The sequence below is a fragment of the Lepidochelys kempii genome, chromosome 27 (assembly GCF_965140265.1).
Source record: "Lepidochelys kempii isolate rLepKem1 chromosome 27, rLepKem1.hap2, whole genome shotgun sequence".
Classification (NCBI taxonomy): domain Eukaryota; kingdom Metazoa; phylum Chordata; order Testudines; family Cheloniidae; genus Lepidochelys; species Lepidochelys kempii.
Window position 1 is genome coordinate 17,375,111 of NC_133282.1, and position 21,215 is coordinate 17,396,325.

Consider the following 21,215-nt stretch of genomic DNA (forward strand, 5'->3'; position numbering starts at 1 on the left):
CTTTTCTCAGCCATTTAAAGAAATCATAATCTAACGCATACCTAGCTAGATTACTTACTAAAAGTTTTAAGACTCCATTCCTGTTCTATCCCCAGCAAAAGCAGCATACCGACAGAGAGAGACCCTTTGTTTCTCTCCCTCCTCCCAGCTTTTGAAAGTATCTTGTCGCCTCATTGGTCATTTAGGTCAGGTGCCAGCGAGGTTACCTTTAGCTTCTTAACCCTTTACAGGTGAGAGGATTTTTCCTCTGGCCAGGAGGAATTTTAAAGGGGTTTACCCTTCCCTTTATATTTATGACAAGGGAATACCAGGAAGAATGAAGTGGGAGTGAAGGCACAGCTGGTTCACCCTCCTTTTATATTTTCTTGCTAGGATCTGTGTGCAGTGATGGATTGGAACAGGAGACAATGCCCAAGCCTGCAACAGAACACGGAAATGTACTGGCAGAGCACTGTGAGAAAGTGGGAAGTGAGCAACAGAGCTGGACTATTTAAAGTGCTTCAAACACCAGACATCAAAGTGGTCAGTCCAATGCAGGCAGATAGATAGATAGATGATGTGTACCCAACTTGGTGTTTCTTTTGAAATGATTCTTCCATTTGCATTTAATTTTTTTTAAATATTGTACAATACATTTATGATTTGTCATTCATGTGACTACTTCACAGCATACAGCTTTCACAGCCATTGATACTAACACCGTGTTAGACTAGGTGGAGACAATAGACAAGAAGAGGGGTGAAATATAACTATTATTTATTGTTATTTCTATTGCAGTAGCATGTACAGATCCCACACAAGTAGAACAGCCCTATTTTACTAGGCACTGGACAAACAAATAACACAAGGACAGTCTGAGGCCTTGAGAGCTCACAGCCTCAGGGTTGGTTATTGTCATGGGAATTTACACTTACATAAATCTTTACAAATGTTACAAATGGTACAATAAATAAATACAGAAAAACAGATCTACATCACAAAACAGACTTATATGGAGAATGTAGAGTGTCTACATCATACCATAAAATACATGAGTATTCAAAAAAATCTAGACACCACATAGTCTTGTATAATTATTTTCAACACCCAGTATTTAATAGATGCTTATTGCACACAGTTTGCACTCCATGTGGCTAGTGGTCTCCTCTCCATCTCCTCATTCACACCTTGTAGCGTCTGTTCATTTGTCCCTGCAAAGATTTCTTTTTGATGATGCTGTAATCTGTATTCATTTCTGCTCCCTCATGAATGGGCTGGTGATTCTGCCTCTCCGTAGGAGCACAATTCATTTTAATCACAACTGTTGGCATCAATGCTGACTGCTTCCCAATTCCATTCTGCACTGAGCCTTGAGACTCCTTCCTTGTGCTCTGCCCACACTCCTTGCTTGTTCTTCTCTTTGTCTTCTCCTACTTGCATCGTAGTGCCTTTGCTCATGCTGTCTCCTACTCTCGGAACAGCCTCCCCTTCCCAGCGCACCAAACATCTTCACTCCCCCTTTAAATTCCTCTTCAAAACTTACGGTTTTCAGCCTAAGCCTGTGCCTCAGTCACCTGCTCGTCATCTCTTGCTCTAATTGTTTACAGTGAGAAAAGAAAAAAATCAATGCTCACAAACAGCATTCCCCACATAACATGAATCACGCCTTCTCTATTTGTTATAACCCTCCTTCATCCCTTCCCTCCTTCATCTTAGCCTCTTGTCATCATTTCCTCTGACTGTCTAATTTAGATTGGAAACTTGTTGGGGCAAAGACTGTGTCTTCTTTTATTTCTGTAAAGCATTTTGCACACTTAGTGCTGATGAGCGGCATGGGTTAGTGATCAGAGGGACAGATGAGCCTCTGTAACCTTTCTGTAATATCTTGGATCAGGGCTCCAGGCAGGCTGCACACCTCCCAGGACATAAGGTCAGGTCAGCAGATGGATGTCTCTGTTCCCCTCAGAAGGGAATCCCAGGCCACCGCCACCCTACATCTCCTTCTCTTGGGTGTGGTGACTGTGAACCCCTAGCCTTCGGGCAGGTGGTCCTCTTCCTCAGCTTTTGGGACCTGCTCCTCTCTTGCTGTTGGCAGTACAGCATACTGATTCTTGACCTCAGTGGATGGGGGACTTGAGTGGAGGGGTGGATCGCTGCCTACTGCCCAAGGTGGCCAGCAGCTAAGTTTCCTCCCTGCAGAGCAACTGGTTTTCCTTTATCTTTTGGTGCTGTGGTAGACTTTTCTAGTCAGCTAGCATCCTCCATATTGATGTCTTCAGATGTGTCCTGTTGATGAAGTCCTCATGCTTGTGGATGCTACTCAAACCAGCCACTTCCTCTTGCAGTTCTCCTACCTGCTTCCTCATGGACACTACCAAGAGACACCTCAAACACTGGGTGGTTCCTGCCAGAGATGCTGGAACAATTTTTATTGTGTGGGTGCTGAGGGCCATTGAACCAAACTGTAAACCTGGATCTAATGAAGCAGCACTCCCAGCACCGGTAGTTCAAGCACCTCTGTTTCCTGCTGCCTGGCTTTCTTTGGCAGGGATATGCAGGCTATATTCCCAGCAACTAAAGACCAGGGTCTAAGTAGACACCTCCAGAGTCAGAATGCCTGTCTGCCATGACCCACAAAGGTGCAGGCAGAGGAAGAGCTAACGGAGTATTGGCGATGTGCTGTTTTCCTCCCATTACAACTTCTTTTTGAAGAGTACCTGCAAGTTATGGGGAAAAAACTCCTACTGCCCTGGATTCCTCTAAATCCCAGAATTCTGTTTACTATATACCAGAGGGGAGTCGTGCTTCCTCTGCTGGTGAGTCAGAGTCAAAATATTACCCTTCCCTGGGTCCTCAGCAATCCTGATGTTACAGGGCACAAACTGATCACCCGGTGGAGTCAGAAAGACAGTCCCTCCCAGTTTATAGTATAATTAAGCAATGGAATTATGTGTATTATGAAAGTTTTACACTTTCCTCTGAAGCATCCAGCACTGATCACTGTCAGAGATGGGATACCAGGCGAAGGAGATCACTGCTCCCTTCCAAATATGAAGATTCCTTTGCTCCTATAGGGAGAGTTTATCTATTTCTGTGTTGTAAATAATGCTTCATTTCTGAGCAGAGGAATCCCACACACACACACACATACACACACTGTTCTATGTGTCTGTGGGCCTGCAAGACATGCTTTGGAATATGCTGTAGATGCTATAATACTGGCTCCCCTCAGGTGTCCCCTGTTTCCTCCTGTTGTGTCTCCCTTGTGTTTGTTAACAGTAATTTCTGGTCCCTTCGTTTAATCTGGATCTTGTATGATCATGGAGTGACATGATTCTGGACTTTAAAAGGTTTTCTTTGTGGATGAGAGTGTCCATCAGAGGGGAGTGTAAGAGACATTTCATCCCAATATACCATGCACAACCTTTCGGGTCTGAGTGCTCTGTATAGATATTACCCCCACGCCGCAAGCTGATGGGTAGAAGATCTCAGAAACCTTTTCTAGGATGTACACTTATTTTATTTTAGAAACCTTTTTCCTTTGTTTCAGAAACCTTTTCACCTTTGTTGTGAATTTTATTTTATTTTATTTGAATTATGACATAGAAATCAAAGGCCAGGTTCTGCACTCTGTTACACCAGTTTTATGTCCATGTAAACGGATAGATGTGCATGGAATTATCCTGTAAAACCACCATAATGCAGTGGAAATCAGGCAGATGTTAATATAGTTAATTTTCATTTCTAAATGTCTGAAGAATATCAGACGCTGATTTTAGTGTGTGTATTTGTAGCAATAAATCACCAGCTGTGTAAAAAAATGACTTTCATATCTAGTTTGTTGTCACATTTATTCAGCAAAAGCTGTGTGAACAATGGATTTTTCAGTTCACTAGCCATACTGAAAAAGTTTTAAAAAAAATTCTTTCAGCTTGACCCAAAATGAAAATTTTTTGAAATTATTATCACTCCCAAAATCAAAAAGTTGGAGGAAAAATAATTTTGCATTAAACAAAACAACCCAAAACAAAAAATTTCCTTTCATTTTTGAGCTTTTAAAAACATTTTATGTTTTTTAAAATAAAATTGAACCTATATTTCTGAATGAAAAGTAGCTGCAAATTGATAGATTGAAACATTTTGCTTTGGGGTCAATTATTTAGATTTGGGGTCAATTGTTTTTACTTTTTATTTTTAACCAAATCAGTTCAGTGAAATCAACATGAATTAACAAAATGTTTCCCTCTCTCAGAATCGACGTGTTTTGATAAAATGAAGATATGGCCAAAAAAGGTTACTCAGCTCTACTCAGGTTTGAGAGTGATAGCCGCATTAGTCTGTATCAGCAAAAAGAACGAGGAGTACTTGTGGCACCTTAGAGACTAACAAATTTATTTGAGCATAAGCTTTTGTGGGCTAAAGCCCACTTCATCAGATGCATGCTGTGGAAAATACAGTGGGAAGATATATATATATACAAAGAACATGAAAAAATGGGGGTTGCCATACCAACTCTAACGAGAGTAATCGATTAAGATGAGCTACTATCAGCAGAAGAAAAAAAAACTTTTGTAGTGATAATCAGGAGTCTGATTATTATTTCACACCTTCTTGTCAACTGTTTGAAATGGGCCATCCTGATTATTTCCCAGCTAAAGGTGGCCGTTAACAAGGATTCAGGATCTGAGTAGCTTCCCAGGACTCATACACACACGCACACGCAAACACACTTGCTTTTAGGTCTGTGTGTCTGCTGAGTTGGCATCTGTGTATGTAAAATTCACTTCCACATGGCATGGTCTCATACTTATTCATTCACTGTATTGTGTCTTTATTAGGGCTATCCATTAATCGCAGTTAACTAACGCGATTAACTCAAAAAATTAATCACGATTAAAAAAATTAATCGCAGTTTTAATCGCACTGTTAAATAGAATACCAATTGAAATTTATTAAATATTTTGGATATTTTTCTACCTTTTCATATATATTGTATTCTGTGTTGTAATTGAAATCAAAGTGTATATTATTTTTATTACAAATATTTGCACTGTAAAAATGATAAACAAAAGAAATTGTTAGGTTTCAGAGTAACAGCCGTGTTAGTCTGTATTCGCAAAAAGAAAAGGAGTACTTGTGGCACCTTAGAGACTAACCAATTCATTAGAGCATAAGCTTTCGTGAGCTACAGCTCACTTCATCAGATGCATATCGTGGAAACTGCAGCAGACTTTATATATACACAGAGAATATGAACCAATACCTCCTCCCACCCCACTGTCCTGCTGGTAATAGCTTATCTAAAGTGATCCACTTCATTCAAGTACTGCAGTGCAATCTCTTTACAAAATGCAACTTACAATTTTAGATTTTTTTTTATACATAACTGCACTAAAAAACAAAACAATGTAAAACTTCTGAGCCTACAAGTCCACTCAGTTCTATTCTTGTTCAGCCAATTGCTAAGACAAACAAGTTTGTTTACATTTACAGGAGATAATGCTGCCCTCTTCTTATTTACATTGCCACCAGAAAGGGAGAACAGGCATTTGCATGGCACTTTTGTAGCTGGCATTGCATAGTATTTATGTGCCAGATTCATATGCCCCTTCATGCTTCGGCCACCATTCCAGAGGACATGCTTCCATGTTGATGACGCTCGTTAAAAAATTAATGCGTTAATTAAATTTATGACTGAACTCCTTCGGGGAGAATTGTATGTCCACTGCTCTGTTTTACCCTCATTCTGCCATATATTTCATGTTACAGCAATCTTGGATGATATTCATTTTAAGAACACTTTCACTGTAGATTTGAGAAAACGCAAAAAAGATACCAATGTGAGATTTCTAAAAATAGCTACAGCACTCGACCCAAGGTTTAAGAATCTGAAGTGCCTTCCAAAATCTCAGAGGGACGAAGTGTGGAGCATGCTTTCAGAAGTCTTAAATGAGCAACACTCCGATGCGGAAACTACAGGACCCAAACTACCAAAAAAGAAAATCAACCTTCTGCTGGTGGCATCTGACTCAGATAATGAAAATAAACATGCATTGGTCTGCACTGCTTTGGACTGTTATTGAGCAGAACCCGTCATCAGCATAGATGCATGTCCTCTGGAATGGTGGTTGAAGCATCAAAGAACATCTGAATCTTTAGTGCATCTAGCATGTAACTATCTTGTGATGCCGGCTACAACAGTGCCATGTGAATGCCTGTTCTCACTTTCAGGTGACACTGTAAACAAGAAGCGGGCAGCATTATCTCCTGAAACTGTAAGCAAATTTGTTTGTCTAAGTGATTGGCTGAACAAGAAGTAGGACTCAGTGGACTTACAGACTCTAAAATTTTACATTGTTTTATTTTTGACAGCTGTTTTTATTTTACATAATTTTACATTTGTGAGTTCGACTTTCATGATAAAGAGATTGCACTACAGTACTTGTATTAGGTGAACTGAAAAATACTATTTCTTTTGTTTTTTTACAGTGCAAGTACTTGTAATAAAAAATAAATATAAAGTGAGCACTGTACACTTTGTATTCTGTGTTGTAATTGAAATCAATATATTTGAAAATGTAGAAAATATAATATTTAAATAAATATTTAAATAAATGGTATTCTTTTATTGTTTAACAACGCAATTAATCGTGATTAATTTTTTAATCGCTTGACAGCCCTAGTCTTTACATATTACGCCATCTGTATGGTCACTGAAACATCTGTAGGGCCCTGCTCTAAAACAAAAGCCAGCAAAGTTCTTGCTCCTTTGGATGATATTTGTGACTGTTCCAGCAATATTTAAAATGGGAAGTATTTCTGGAACTAGGAATACTAAAATCAGAATTAATTTTAAGTGCATCCATTATAAGTAAAATATGTATTCAATGACAAAAATATTACATATAAAATGTTGCATTCTCTCTCTCTCAGCCTCTTTTCTCCCCATCTAATTTCTACTCAAAAAAAGAGCATTTTCAAGATGGCCACTGTCCCATTCTCACTTCTGGGCTGAAACTGTAGTTTCACAAAATCTTAGAATTTGAGAAAACGTGTCTGGTTTAAGTGAGTCCCCATGGGCACAAACACAGAAGATCAGGTTCTGACAGAAACTGTCACAAACCCATTGAGAACCAAATCCAGTGTCAGGTTTCAGAGTCGCAGGGTAATAGTAGCCGTGTTAGTTTGTATCCACAAAACGAAGAGTGTCTGTGGCACCTTAGAGACTAACAAATTTATCTGAGCATAAGTTTTCGTGGGCTTCAGCTCACTTCATCAGACACAGTGTGTGGCTCAGAGTGGGACTAGATTGTTTGGGGGTTGGTAATGGCTTACATAGCCTTTCACCTTTAGATTACTAAAATGAGTTCAGTTTAGGCTGGTAGTGACCAAAGGAATAGCCCAGTGACCTGTCTGAAGGGAATTGGTTACTTTAGTCCATTTCTTAAGGGCAGCCTAGCAGTGACAAAGCCTGTCTTCCAGAATTATACTGAGGCATTCAGTCTCCACAACTGTCAGCCAGATTCTTTCAGCTGTGCTCAATTCACCTTTTTTTAAAAAAAAAAACAACCCTAAAATTTAGCATAGTGTTATGAAAGAAACCCACAAATTCACATAAACCTGCCCATACGGGCTGTACATATAGACTGTGAACAATCGCAGTTTATACAGTAATAGGCAGTGTCTGACATAGAAGTTAGGGCTGGAAAAGACGTGCTAAGTTAGCTAGTGCATTCCCTCAGCCCCACTGGACAAAGCAGAATTGTTCTCCTTAATTTATTGTGAGGAGGCTTCCGCCACTTCCCTTTGGGGACGATGGCACAGTCTAACAGACCTATCTGAGCGCATGGCTTCGTGGTTAACCTGGTACCAGAGACCACTGAAAAGTTGGATAGAGGAAACCATTTCCCAGACACAGGTTTCTTGATTGCATCAGGCAGAAGCAAAGTTTTATTGGAGACACTTTTTCAGCAGAAGGTAAATTACCAACCACGGTACAGATTAACTCAAGTAAGTAATTATTGTAATTAGACACACAGAGCATCACAGATTGGAAGAAGCAAGTATCATGATAGGCAGGAAGATGGACCAAAGCTCAGATGGGCCCCTTAGGACACTTGTGTTGGCATTAGCAGTGATGAGTAATTCTGAAGAGCTGTTCTCCATGCTCTTTGCAGAGGTGCACAGTGAATGTGCTGGCTGAGCTCTCGCTTTGTGTATGGGTGGGTCTTTGCTGGGTGGGTCTTGCACTGGAAGATGCCGGTTTCTCTTCTTAGTCACAGATCTTTCTGCCGTGCCCTGGAGAGGGATAAATAGAACCATTACTTTGCTTAGAAAGAAAGTAAAACCTTCCCTGCAGCATCAGGTTTTGAGATGTGCCTATTTAACATATACCCTGAGTGTGGGGGCTGCACACAGACACCCTGCTGACTATAAATTCAGATGAGCGCCAGAACTTCCCCAAAATTGTTTATGTGTTTAAAATACAAAAAAAGAATACAAACCCCGCAGGTCGGGCCAGCCGCTGTGCTGGGAATGCACAAGGGAAGGTCCTTGTGCCCTTCCCCTGGCCTAGTCCATCCCCTAGACACCCAGCTCACTCTGCCCCCAATGTGTTTTATTTTTCCTAGAAAGCAAATATAAATTGTTGTGCTCTCCCCACGGCTGGATGCACCTCCCGGAGATACTGTTTGTGGCCTTGGATCCATTTTCCCATCCCCAACCAACACCTCGTTGGTTCCGTCTCTCTGTTTTAAGGATGTTTTACCACCTTCTTCGTCCTACAAAACACCCAGCCTCCATTTCCCTCTCTCTCACTGCTTCCACTTCAGGCTACCTTTCTTTTCCCTCTTTCCTCCTCCCTCTCTTTTAGCTCTCTTCTCCCTCACTTGCACCATTCATAATTCATAGAGAGTCACAACTGCATTTGATCCTGTTTCTTGATAACACTCCCCATACCATACCACCGTTGTGTCACCATGTCCTACCAGACTCTCCAGTTGCCTTACAACAGGGTCCTGAAAGGTGAGCTACAGCACCTCACAACCACCTAACAGAGAGTGGGTTTGACAGCTTCTCTCTTGCCCTATTGGTAAGAAGAGGACCAAAGAAACATTTTCCCTTATACGGTAAGTCAGTTCTTACCTTTTAGATCACCAGGGTGGCAAGACGTGACATGGGGCAGAGAGTGGGAAGATGAAGAGTAGGAGTGGGACGTTTTAGTGACTGTTCCTCCTCCTATCCCACCTCCTACGCCAATCCCTCCATCCGAGCCACTGGGACAAGGAAAGAATGTTTGGTGAATGAACGAGAAACCAACCTTACAATGGCATTGTAGGTTCAGTGAAGCCATGTGACTTTGCCTGTCCTCAATCGCTACCAGTCCAGCAAAGAGCCAGGACCTGTCCAGAATGCCTCCCCAGCACCCTCACTCTGCTTTGTCCACGTAGAAAAGCAAAAGCACATCACTACAGGGCGAGTCATTCTCCCCACTAACTTTGCCCACAAAGGATGAATTAGTCATAGGCTGCCATTGCCAATGGGCTTTTTGCACAGATCACAGCATAGGTGTTGCTTTATGCCCCGCTGTGTCTGTAGTCTACGTACACAATGTCACGCTGTCCTCCTTCCAGCAGGCAGCGGTAAGTGTGAATCTCCTGCTCCAGTCGACATTTGACATCCAGGAGGATCTTGTACTCGTGGTTCTGGGACTCAATTTCTGCTCGCAGGTCAGCCAGTTGCTGCTCCACACAGGTGATCTGTTGCTGTAACTGGCACAGGTGGCCGTTGTAGCGACTTTCAGTTTCAGCCAAAGAGGCTTCCAGGTTGTCTCTCTAAGAATTGAAGCAAAAGACCCACATGTACTTTAGCCATGCACTAAATTAAACCCATCTCGATGCAGGAAGTTGAGGATTTCAACGCAAAAGTAAAAGCAAATCGTTGCTAACAATGGGTGTGGCAGTGATATCATCACGGCTACATAGAGTGCCAGGCTAGGCTGGTCCCCATCAGACCAGAAATCCAGACGTCAGTGTGTCACAGGTGAGATATCAATGGTGACAACATCACATACCTGGCTGAGATGGGCTTGCAGATCAATTTCCAGGCACTGCAACTGACGTCTAAGTTCAGAGACCTGGCTGTTGCAGGACTCAACCTCCTGACTGCTTGTGATGACCTCACGATTCACCTCCTCAATCTGAAAACCAGAAACCCAGAATAAAGAGCTTCAGAGGGATTTTTTTAATTGTCAGGTGGATCTAGTGAATGTATAAAGGAGTGGGTAACAAAAGATGTAAGATGGGCAGGAGCTGAGCAAGTTTTCTGCACACTGGAATCAATCTCATCTCTTGCTTGTAACTCCCCTTGCTATTCTAATGCTAAGACCCCTCACAACTTAACCAGTAATTCTCTTCTGTCCTAACTGACAGGCTTGCCCACTGTTCCACCAACACACCTCAATAATGACATGTAGCAAACCCCGTTCTTCCATGAGACACATTCACTGTGTATGCACAGGGCCTCCATCCCCTGTGCACCTGGTCACTATACATCTATGCTGATGACGTTTAGAACATATGATACAGGAATAAATTCTCCCCGTGGCGTGCATGTGTGATTCAGAAATAGCTCCTGTATTTTTGCTTGAGAGAGTTACAGTTGTGATGAATTTACCTTGCATTCATACCAATCTTCAACCTCTTTGCGATTTTGTGCAATCATTGTTTCATACTGGCATCTCATCTCCTCTAGGATTTTCTTCAGATCTGGGCCAGGACAGGAATTGACCTCCACGCTGACATCACCAGTGGACTGGTTTCTCAGACAATTGATTTCCTGCAAAGATAACCCAGATCAGCTTGTTTGAAAAGAAAAAAAACATGAGTTGAGTTCTCTGGCAAGTGAGAGCAGCATGCCACTGTCAGTGAGCCTCTACGTCCTGGGGCCCATTTCTGACAGTCACCACACTGTCTCTGATGCATCTTCTCCAGTATACACCCAGCTCTGATGGGGAAACCACAGCTGATTTCCAAGCAAAGCTCTACAGTGAGTACTCCTGAGATAAAGAAACAGTGGATGTTTATTGGTTTGTGTGATGGTTAATCACAGCAAATTAAGGAATTCCTGACTATTTTTGCAGCAAAAAAGGACATTTTTATGCTTCATCTTCACCTGGGTCTTTTTGTCACTGGATCTTGCATAAGAGGTGATTTCCTGTGATAGTTTCTACATTATGCTTTTTAACAGTTCATGTTTTCACAAGAGCCATTTTTGTGTGTGGCTCTTCTACTCACCAAATCCAGTCAGCGCATTTCCACTGACATTTTTGTTGCATACATATTGTGACAGAATTAACTTTGATGAATGAAAGTCACTCATTTTCCTGAATGGGTTTGGACTAGTGTTACAGGTTCTCTTGGCCTCTTTTTGACAAAGAAGTCATTCTTTATTTTAGATTAGTCACAATAGGTTGGCTCTCTTAGAGTTCCTGACCTACTCTTCCTGGATCTGCTACTGAGTTTCCAAGTGATTTTGGGCAGGACACTTCTTTTAACCATTCCTTAAATATCCTGGCTTTGCAACAGAGAGAATACTAGCATCACAGGGATGTTGTTAATACTAATTAATTGTTTATGAAGTGTTTTGAGTTAAATTAAGTAATGGGCCCGTGACAAATCAGCTGGAAGATTTCTCCAACTCACCTCTAGTCTCTAAGGTAGCTCTCTCCCCTTCCCCTTCTGCAGAGCCCAGGAGCTCCCAGAAGCTTGACATTCATTCCTAACACTCAGGTCCTACATTGTTCACAAACCTTAGATGGCTGGATCTGAGCTCTTGGGCTGATTGTGACAATTACTCCGGCTCAGGATCCACCCTCTTTATATTTCAAATTAGAATGAATATGATAGGCAACGGGATTTGTGAAAGGAGTACTATCATAATAATGCAGATTATTATTAATATTCTCTTGGTCGTAGTTGCAGTCGTGCCCTGGTGTTTTAATCAGGGTCAGGTCCCCACTGCCTTAGTAAGTAATGTACAAAATTTAAAAAAAATCCATTTAAGGGAATGAGCTCCTACCTCCTCGTGGTTCTTCTTCAGACAACACAGCTCTTCCTTCAGGCACTCAAGCTGTGACTCCAGGTCAGACCTGCACAGGGTCAGTTCGTCCAGAACTTGGCGTAAGCCATTAATATCAGCCTCCACACTCTGGCGAAGGGCCAGCTCAGTCTCATACCTAAGCCATGGACAAAAGAGACAGAAAAGTCAGCCCCTGGCTGAGCCCACCATTAAGGAACTACTACAAAGATGTCACACACTAATTTTTCTGCACATCCCCTGGGAAATAATTGAAACCCTTTTCTTTTTTAAAAATCCGTGGGCCAGACTCTCAGTTGGTAAAAATCTGCATAGCTCCATTGCCTTCAATGGACTCTTGCCAATGTACATCTGTTGTCCCTATATTTTAGCCCATTAAACCTGACAAGCAAACTCTTTGTTGCCTCAAACACTCTGTCCTGGAAATGCCCCTATTCTGGCACCTCTAGAGGCAAAGACCAAAGGCACATATCAAAATCGGAGATCACCACTTATGTGTCATTGTTCCCAAGTACTCCCCCATTGGTCTGTCTGTATCCATTGTTGTCTTTTGTCTTCTAGTGGGATTGTCAGCTCTTTGGGGGTGGTGAGTGTCATTTTGTTCTGTGTTTGTACAGTGCCTAGCACAGTGGGGTCCTGGGCCATGACTGAGCTTCATAGCTGTACTCTAATACAGATCATTAATAATAATAATAATAATAATAATAAAATCTCACAAAAATACAACCTGTCATGAATCAGGAATTCCAGTAATTCTTGGTTGGGGATTTCTTCATTTGTCAATTTGTAAATAGGATGTGAGGGAACAAGAGGAGAATGACAGGGTTTGTCTGGTACAGAGAGGTACTCACTTCAGTCTGAAGTCATCAGCTGCCATCTTGCTGTTATCAATGTTCAGAATGATCTTGTTGTTGTCTAGGGTAGTGCAAACAATCTGGAAAAGAATAGAGTCCAGGGGATTTTCAGCTCTGAAGTCTCTTCACTATGTCACATTCAGTGCCACATTGCAAATTTCAGTCTTTTTACGCTCCCAGGATTCAAATTCAGACAGATAGGAAGCACAGAAAATTTCAGATCCAAGGAGAAATGTTTGAGAAATGTCCAAGTGTGTGAAGTGAAATAGGTGAAATGAATGAATGTGTAAAAACACGCTGTTAAAATGCTAACAGTTTTGCAATTATAATTAGTGCTCCCTAGTGTCTGCTATAACAAACCTCACATTTTCAAATTTGGTCTATGGTTTGTAACTAGGAGTTTATATTTTTTTATCGCAAGACTTACTTTACAGCTCAGCATTTGGCAGGTATCTCTCTCCTGCACCCTGTGATTCTGTCTCCTTTGTTTTTCCTGTCTGGCTAACTCTTCTTCAGAATACACTTGGAAAATATTTTTAAAAAAAATTAAATTGCCCCTTCAAAACCATTGGTGACAAAGTATCCTTTTTTTCTTATTGTTCTTTAAGAGAATATTCCCCTTCCCCACCCTCACTTCTGTATACGAGCTCAAAGTTGGTTGAAATAGAAATGAGATTTTAACTAGAATCCGGGAAAACTGATGACAGGATACAATGTAATACTGAAGATAAATCAGTGGATTAATGAATGAATTTCTCTTCTCACCTCCCTTTTGAATATAAATATTTTAAAACATCCTGTTACAAACTTCATTCATAAGGAGTACTGACCAGGGCCAGAATGTGCCCTGCATATGTAACCTTTTTCTCTATGTGCAAATCTGGTCAAGAAAAGGCAAATTGTAAATGGATTCATGAGTTTTCACACCCTCACTCGTAGTTCATAAAAGCAGTTGCCTTAATTTATGTCTTCAAAGAACATTTTACAAAAAGTGAAATATTGCCTCTCACAACTGCCCTTAGGATCTGAACACAGACTCAGAGGGAAGCTCTTACAATGGGGAATGCAGCCAAAAAAAAGTCACCTGATTTTGAAGATCTTCTATTTCCTTATAGTAGCAGCTGTAGTCCTTTGGTACACCGGAGTGTCCATGCTGGGCATACCATTCCCTGATTTTGCACTCTAAGGCAGCATTTTCTTCCTCCAGGCATCGCACCTGGTTCAGGTAAGAAGCCAGGCGGTCATTCAGATTCTGCATGGTCAGCTTCTCATCACAGTTGAAAAATATGCCATCTCCACAAACACCACCACCACCACCAAAGCCACCACTGACTGCACCACCAAAGCCACCTGCATATCCACAGCGGGTGCTGCCACCACTGAACCCAGTGCTGGAACAACCTCCATAACTGTATCCTGGGAGACCTGCTCCTAAGACCCCTCCATAGCTACCTCCAGAAAAGCTACCAGCACTCAGTCCCGCTCCACAACTCGCTCCACCACTGTAACTCCTGCCCGAAAAGCCTCTACCGCTGCCTATCCCATAGGAGCTATATCTTCCCGAAGAGATGGAAGAAGTCCTTCCTCCACCACCACTTCCAACCACACAGCTACCACCACTGCTCCTCCCTTTGGAAGAGAGAGTAACAGTCTGCTTGGTGCTGCAGCTCATAGCGACAGCGATTGAGAGTCCAGCCCAAAGCCCAAAGCAAGAGGCCCAGCTTGATATGAATTCAGACTGCAGATTTTCTATCCCCACAGATCTCTATTTATACCTTCCACAGTGGGTGTCACCAGTAGGGTGTTTCTCCTTCTCATGGGGCTGACTAGTCTTGCTGTTTATGCCAAGAATAATTTCCCAAAGGCAGTTTCCCTCCAGAAATCCCAGTACAACAAGGAAGTTAATTTACACTTTAGCAGCTAGTTCCAAATGTACACTTGCAATGATGTTTCATGAATCATTGGCTTTTCTTTATGATACAAATTTTACAAGAAGAAGCCAGGAAAAACACTGCCCTAAATTATATACAGGGAAGAAATAATGCAGCTTATTGCAACAGAAAGCTCTTTATATGTTGTTGTTTTATTTTAGTTTTTATTTTGTCTTTAATAAGCATGTTTTACATGTGAGATGCTGGGGCGTAGATATCGAAGATCAAAGTGAATGAATGAATAAACATGGAGTCATGCTTTAGTAAAGTGAAAATAGTGATGAACCTCTCAGTGGAAAGATCTGAGACACCATGATATAAATATTCAGGTCTGCTCCTAATACTGTGACAGATGCTAGGTCCAATACACTCCTAACAAAGAGAATTGTTAGGCTGTGGAAGTAGAGCAGGGGTTCCCGAACTATAGCCTGTAGATTGCTGCTGATCCACAAAGAGCTCTTGCTGGTAGTCTGTGGAGAGTTGGCTGGTTAACTGGTTCCCCTCCTCCTTGTGTTCAGCTGAAAACTGCATTGAAATAAGCCAAAAATACATTAAATACTTTCCTAACGTTACTTTTCCCATGTAAGTAATTGCTGTAGATGCCAGCTGGATGTTTTGTGACAATGAGTGAAAGGGGAAATGGTCCATGCAGTGGTGAATGGGGGTGGGGATGTCCATGGACAATTTATCTGTTAATATTTGTTGTGTATGTGAAAAACTCTGGGAACTCCTGAAATAGAGAATGTAAAACTGGACTGCTGATAGCACTGGAGGAACAACTGGCTGGCTGCAAAGGGGTGGACTAAGTGTGACCAAATAGACCTTTTCCATTGCTAATGTGTAAGAATCTATACTGAGCAGGGAAATTGAAGGGAGAAGAGCTGTTCTCATTTCTCAACTGCATAGTAATTCATTCTGATTTGCTCTGAGAGCTTGGACACCACTACTGCTATGATATACAGGTGGGAACAAGAAAAGGATTCACAGAACTGGCATACTGCAGAAAAGGTCAGTAACGTTTTCCCAAGAGGACATCTTAATAATTGGATGCTTTTCTCTTCAAGTGCACAAAGGCACACATTCCCTAATAGATCGCAATTTAAAAGCACCATTAGTAGTAACTGGGCTTTGTCTCACCTCCTCCCTCCTCCCAGTTAGCTCGTTACAGGAGAAGTTGTGATGAACCCTCATTTATATAGACTGGTGCTGTCAGAGAAGACAGAGAGGGCATCAGCTGCCACTCCAGAAGAGGGGGGCTTCTTTGCAAAATGCTTAGAACTATTTACACCCAACCAGAACTTGTCAGCTGTGAACAGCTGAGATTTGCTGGCATGAGATATTGTGCTAGGGATCTGGAAGCCCTAACACAGAGATTTAGGAGCAATCAGGAACTCTCTGTATAAGGAGAGGCTAAATGCCTATATCGTGTTGCCTGAATGAGACAGAGAAAGGGATTCCATATTAGAGGAAAAAGGGTTATTGAAAAACTACTTGCTGTTGTGAGCGCCTAATTCTCCAAGTCCTTCTCCTCTGGGATCTGAAAGACAATCCCTCCAAATCCATACCTCTCAAACCATCTCCTGTTTAGGGAACAGTTAGGGTACCTAACTGTAAGTTAGGGTACTGTGATCCCCGTTTAAGTGATCATAATTAATTTATTTAGATTTCAAATGATAAAAAGGATGCCTATCACAAGGCTCTAGATGCCCTGCCACATTCATTAACTACTCGCTACATGGAAACCCCCAACAGCATTAAAATAATCCTTCCACAGAGAGAGAAAGTGACTTCCTCAAGGTCCCAGAATGAAACTGTGGCAGAGCCAAGAATTACATGCAGGGCTCCTGAATTAGGCTACAGTGCTTTAAACAGACGCCAGTCCTCCCTTCAGAAATGTACCCCACTCACTTCCCAAATGCAAATCAGCAAAGACACAATCATGAGGAAAGTTGTAAGGAAGAAAATCTGATTTTCATCATTTGTACTGTGGAGTATAATTGGAGTCAGGGTGAGGCTCTGAGGACAAACAGAAATTAATATAATACTTTTATTGCTTGAAGCTTTCGTTATGCTGTGTCGGATCTCTGAAGAAATTAGCCAATAGCTGTCCTCACTAAGCAGCTTTTGTGGAGAGAGTAACTTCTGTTCTCTCTTTCAGAGGTATCATTTTGGCACAGCAGAGTTCCGCTTTCTTGCCAGCACAGCAAAACTTGCCTGAATTACATGCAGCACAAACAGAGGTTCATTGTCAATTCCACGGAAGATTTTTGTACATTTGTAGTTAGCTAAAGACTCCGTTGCTTGACGTACAGGCCCTGCCAGGGATCAGAGAGGGAAATGCATTTATGTTTGCTACTCATCTCCTTAACTCCGACTCTCTCTTGCTGTCTGTGACAGCAAACTGTCTTTTTGCTTCAAAACTTGCAGCATCATGTGTTACTGTTTTTCCCACCAAAATGGTTGATTTCCCACTGCACCTTCCCACCGATGGCTTTTTACAACAATGGGCAGAGTTAATTTTCAGGACATCTCTCTCTTTCTCTGTCCAGTTCTTTTGTTCATCGAAAGTCCACTATAGAATATTTTCTCTAAGAGCCCTGTGTGCTCCACGAGGAGGGTGTGTCCAAACCAGCAGAGCTTTCTTTCCTAAGCATTGCTTCGTGATGTTTCTGCAACCTTGTTATACAGAATTTTATCTTGTCACTTGTCATAATTACCTTATGCAATTTGCATAATTAACTACCAGGCATCATCTATTAAATTTTTCCAGTTCTTTGATGTGCAAACAGAGAGTAAGTTGGAAATCAGTACTCTGCGGTAAATGTGGACTTTAATTTTTGCATGTGGGTGGGTGTGGGATACTGTGCTGATTGCAGTTTTAGTGTTGCAACCCTTCAAATTCAGACCATGCCTTTTTATCGGGCTAATGATTCGCTGGTCTGTAATGACGATGCCTGACAAAATTCCAAGCAGGTAAATTAAATCATTACCATGCTGAATTTGGCAACATTGATTGTGGTCCTAGGTCTTAAATATGCTTTCCAAGGTGCCAGTTTTGTACATTACTTCAGTTTCTCTCACACTGGTGGTTAGTTCGTAGCTTTGAGTTATTTCAGCACATTTGTTAGTGATGAATTGGAGGTGTGGTAGAACGTGTACAACAAGAGCAGAATCATCTACTCTTAGAAGCTCATCCTTAACCTCCTCGATTTCTTTTCTGGAGGGTTTAATCTGCTTGCAGAGTCTGCCGATATTTCACGATGCAATAAAAATTCCTGGCGTTTACATCGCTGGGGGCGTCATCGTCGATCAATAATCATGGCAAAGAAGAATCCAAAGAGACATTAGGGAATACCAGGAAGAATGAAGTGAGAGTGAAGGCACGGCTGGTTCACCCTCCTTTTATATTTTCTTGCTAGGATCTGTGTGCAGTGATGGATTGGAACAGGAGACAATGCCCGAGCCTGCAGCAGAACACGGAAATGTACTGGCAGAGCACCGTGAGAAAGTGGGAAGTGAGCAACAGAGCTGGACTATTTAAAGTGCTTCAAACACCAGACATCAAGGTGGTCAGTCCAGTGCAGGCAGATAGATAGATAGATGTGTACCCAACTTGGTATTTCTTCTGAAATGATTCTTCTATTTGTATTTAATTTTTTTTAAATATTGTACAATACATTTATGATTTGTCATTCATGTGACTACTTCACAGCATACAGCTTTCACAGCCATTGATACTAACACCGTGTTAGACTAGGTGGAGACAATAGACAAGAAGAGGGGTGAAATATAACTATTATTTATTGTTATTTCTATTGCAGTAGCATGTACAGATCCCACACAAGTAGAACAGCCCTATTTTACTAGGCACTGGACAAACAAATAACACAAGGACAGTCTGAGGCCTTGAGAGCTCACAGCCTCAGGGTTGGTTATTGTCATGGGAATTTACACTTACATAAATCTTTACAAATGTTACAAACGGTACAATAAATAAATACAGAAAAACAGATCTACATCACAAAACAGACTTATATGGAGAATGTAGAGTGTCTACATCATACCATAAAATACATGAGTATTCAAAAAAATCTAGACACCACATAGTCTTGTATAATTATTTTCAACACCCAGCATTTAATAGATGCTTATTGCACACAGTTTGCACTCCATGTGGCTAGTGGTCTCCTCTCCATCTCCTCATTCACACCTTGTAGCGTCTGTTCATTTGTTCCTGCAAAGATTTCTTTTTGATGATGCTGTAATCTGTATTCATTTCTGCTTCCTCATGAATGGGCTGGTGATTCTGCCTCTCCGTAGGAGCACAATTCATTTTAACCACAACTGTTGGCATCAATGCTGACAGCTTCCCAATTCCATTCTGCACTGAGCCTTGAGACTCCTTCCTTGTGCTCTGCTCACACTCCTTGCTTGTTCTTCTCTTTGTCTTCTCCTACTTGCATCGTAGTGCCTTGGCTCATGCTGTCTCCTACTCTCGGAACAGCCTCCCCTTCCCAGCGCACCAAACATCTTCACTCCCCCTTTAAATTCCTCTTCAAAACTTACGGTTTTCAGCCTAAGCCTGTGCCTCAGTCACCTGGTCATCTCTTGCTCTAATTGTTTACAGTGAGAAAAGAAAAAAATCAATGCTCACAAACAGCATTCCCCACATAACATGAATCACGCCTTCTCTATTTGTTATAACCCTCCTTCATCCCTTCCCTCCTTCATCTTAGCCTCTTGTCATCATTTCCTCTGACTGTCTAATTTAGACTGGAAACTTGTTGGCATCTGTGTATGTAAAATTCACTTCCACGTGGCATGGTCTCATACTTATTGGTTCACCATATTGTGTCTTTATTCACGCTGTTGATTAATCTCAGTTAACTCACGCGGTTAACTCAAAAAAATTAATTGCGATTAAAAAAATTAATCGCATTTTTATCACACTGTTAAATAATAGAATACCAGTTGAAATTTATTAAATATTTTGGATGGTTTTTCTACATTTTCATATATATTGTATTCTGTCTTGTAATTGAAATCAAAGTGTGTATTATTTTTATTGCAAATATTTGTACTGTAAACAAAAATGATAAACAAAATAAATTGTATTTTTCAATTCACCTCATACAAGTACTGTAGTGCAATCTCTTTATCGTGAAAGTGCAACTTACAAATGTAGATTTTTTTGTTACATAACTGCACTCAAAAACAAAAAAACATAAATCGTTAGACCCTACAAGTCCACTCAGTCCTACTTCTTGTTCAACCAATTGCTAAGACAAAAAAGTTTTTTACATTTACAGGAGATAATGCTGCCCTCTTCTTATTTACATTGCCACCAGAAAGGGAGAACAGGTATTTGCATTGCACTTTTGTAGCTGGCACTACATAGTATTTACGTGCCACATATGCTAAACATTCATATGCCCCTTCATGCTTCGGCCACCATTCCAGAGGACATGCTTCCATGCTGATGACGCTTGTTAAAAAAATAATGCATTAATTACATTTATGACTGAACTCCTTTGGGAAGAATTGTATGTCCCCTGCTCTGTTTTACCTTCATTCTGCCGTATATTTCATGTTATAGCAGTCGTGGATGATGACCCAGCACATGTTGTTTATTTTAAGAACACTTGCACAGTAGATTTGACAAAATACAAAGAAGGTACCAATGTGAGATTTCTAAAAATAGCTACAATACTCGAGCCAAGGTTTAAGAATCTGAAGTGCCTTCCAAAATCTCAGAGGGACAAAGTGTGGAACATCCTTTCAGAAGTCTTAAAAGAGCAATACTCCCATGTGGAAACTACAGAACCTAAACCATCAAAAAGAAAATCAACCTTCTGCTGGTGGCATTTGACTCAGATAATAAAAATGAACATGTGTCAGTCCACTCCGTCTGGGATCGTTATCAAGTAGAACCCGTCATTAGCATGGACGCATGTCCTCTGGAATGGGGTTGAAGCATCAAGGGACATATGAATCTTTAGAGCATATAGCACGTAACTATCTTGGGACACCTGGTGCAACAGTGCCATGTGAATGCCTGTTCTCACTTTCAGGTGACATTGTAAACAAGAAGCAGGCAGCTTTATCTCCTGCAAATGTAATCAAACTTGTTTTTCTGAGTGATTAACTGAACAAGACGTAGGACTGAGTGGACTTGCAAGCTCTAAAATTTTACATTGTTTTATTTTTAAATGCAGTTGCTTTTTGCATAATTTTACATTTGCGAGTTCACTTTCATGATAAAGAGATTGCACTACAGTACTTGTATTAGGTGAATTGAAAAACACTGTTTCTTTAGTTTTTTACAGTGCAAATACTTGTAATCAAAAATAAATAG

The 21,215-nt window shown here is 41.1% G+C and overlaps 1 protein-coding gene and 1 long non-coding RNA gene across 3 annotated transcripts in view; one reads left to right on the forward strand and one right to left on the reverse strand.

Annotated features, from left to right (window-relative positions):
- Nucleotides 1-21,215, forward strand: part of LOC140903888 (uncharacterized) — a 342,875-nt gene that overhangs the window by 286,908 nt on the left and 34,752 nt on the right. The gene's annotated exons all lie outside the window — the stretch shown is intronic.
- On the reverse strand, nt 8,252-14,601 carry LOC140904102 (keratin, type I cytoskeletal 19-like). Its single transcript, XM_073326415.1, has 8 exons — nt 14,014-14,601; nt 12,927-13,009; nt 12,058-12,214; nt 10,654-10,815; nt 10,052-10,177; nt 9,586-9,812; nt 9,124-9,254; nt 8,252-8,277 (listed from the first exon to the last, which is right to left on the reverse strand). Exons 1-8 carry the CDS (start codon nt 14,599-14,601, stop codon nt 8,252-8,254), a joined length of 1,500 nt encoding a protein of 499 aa, XP_073182516.1.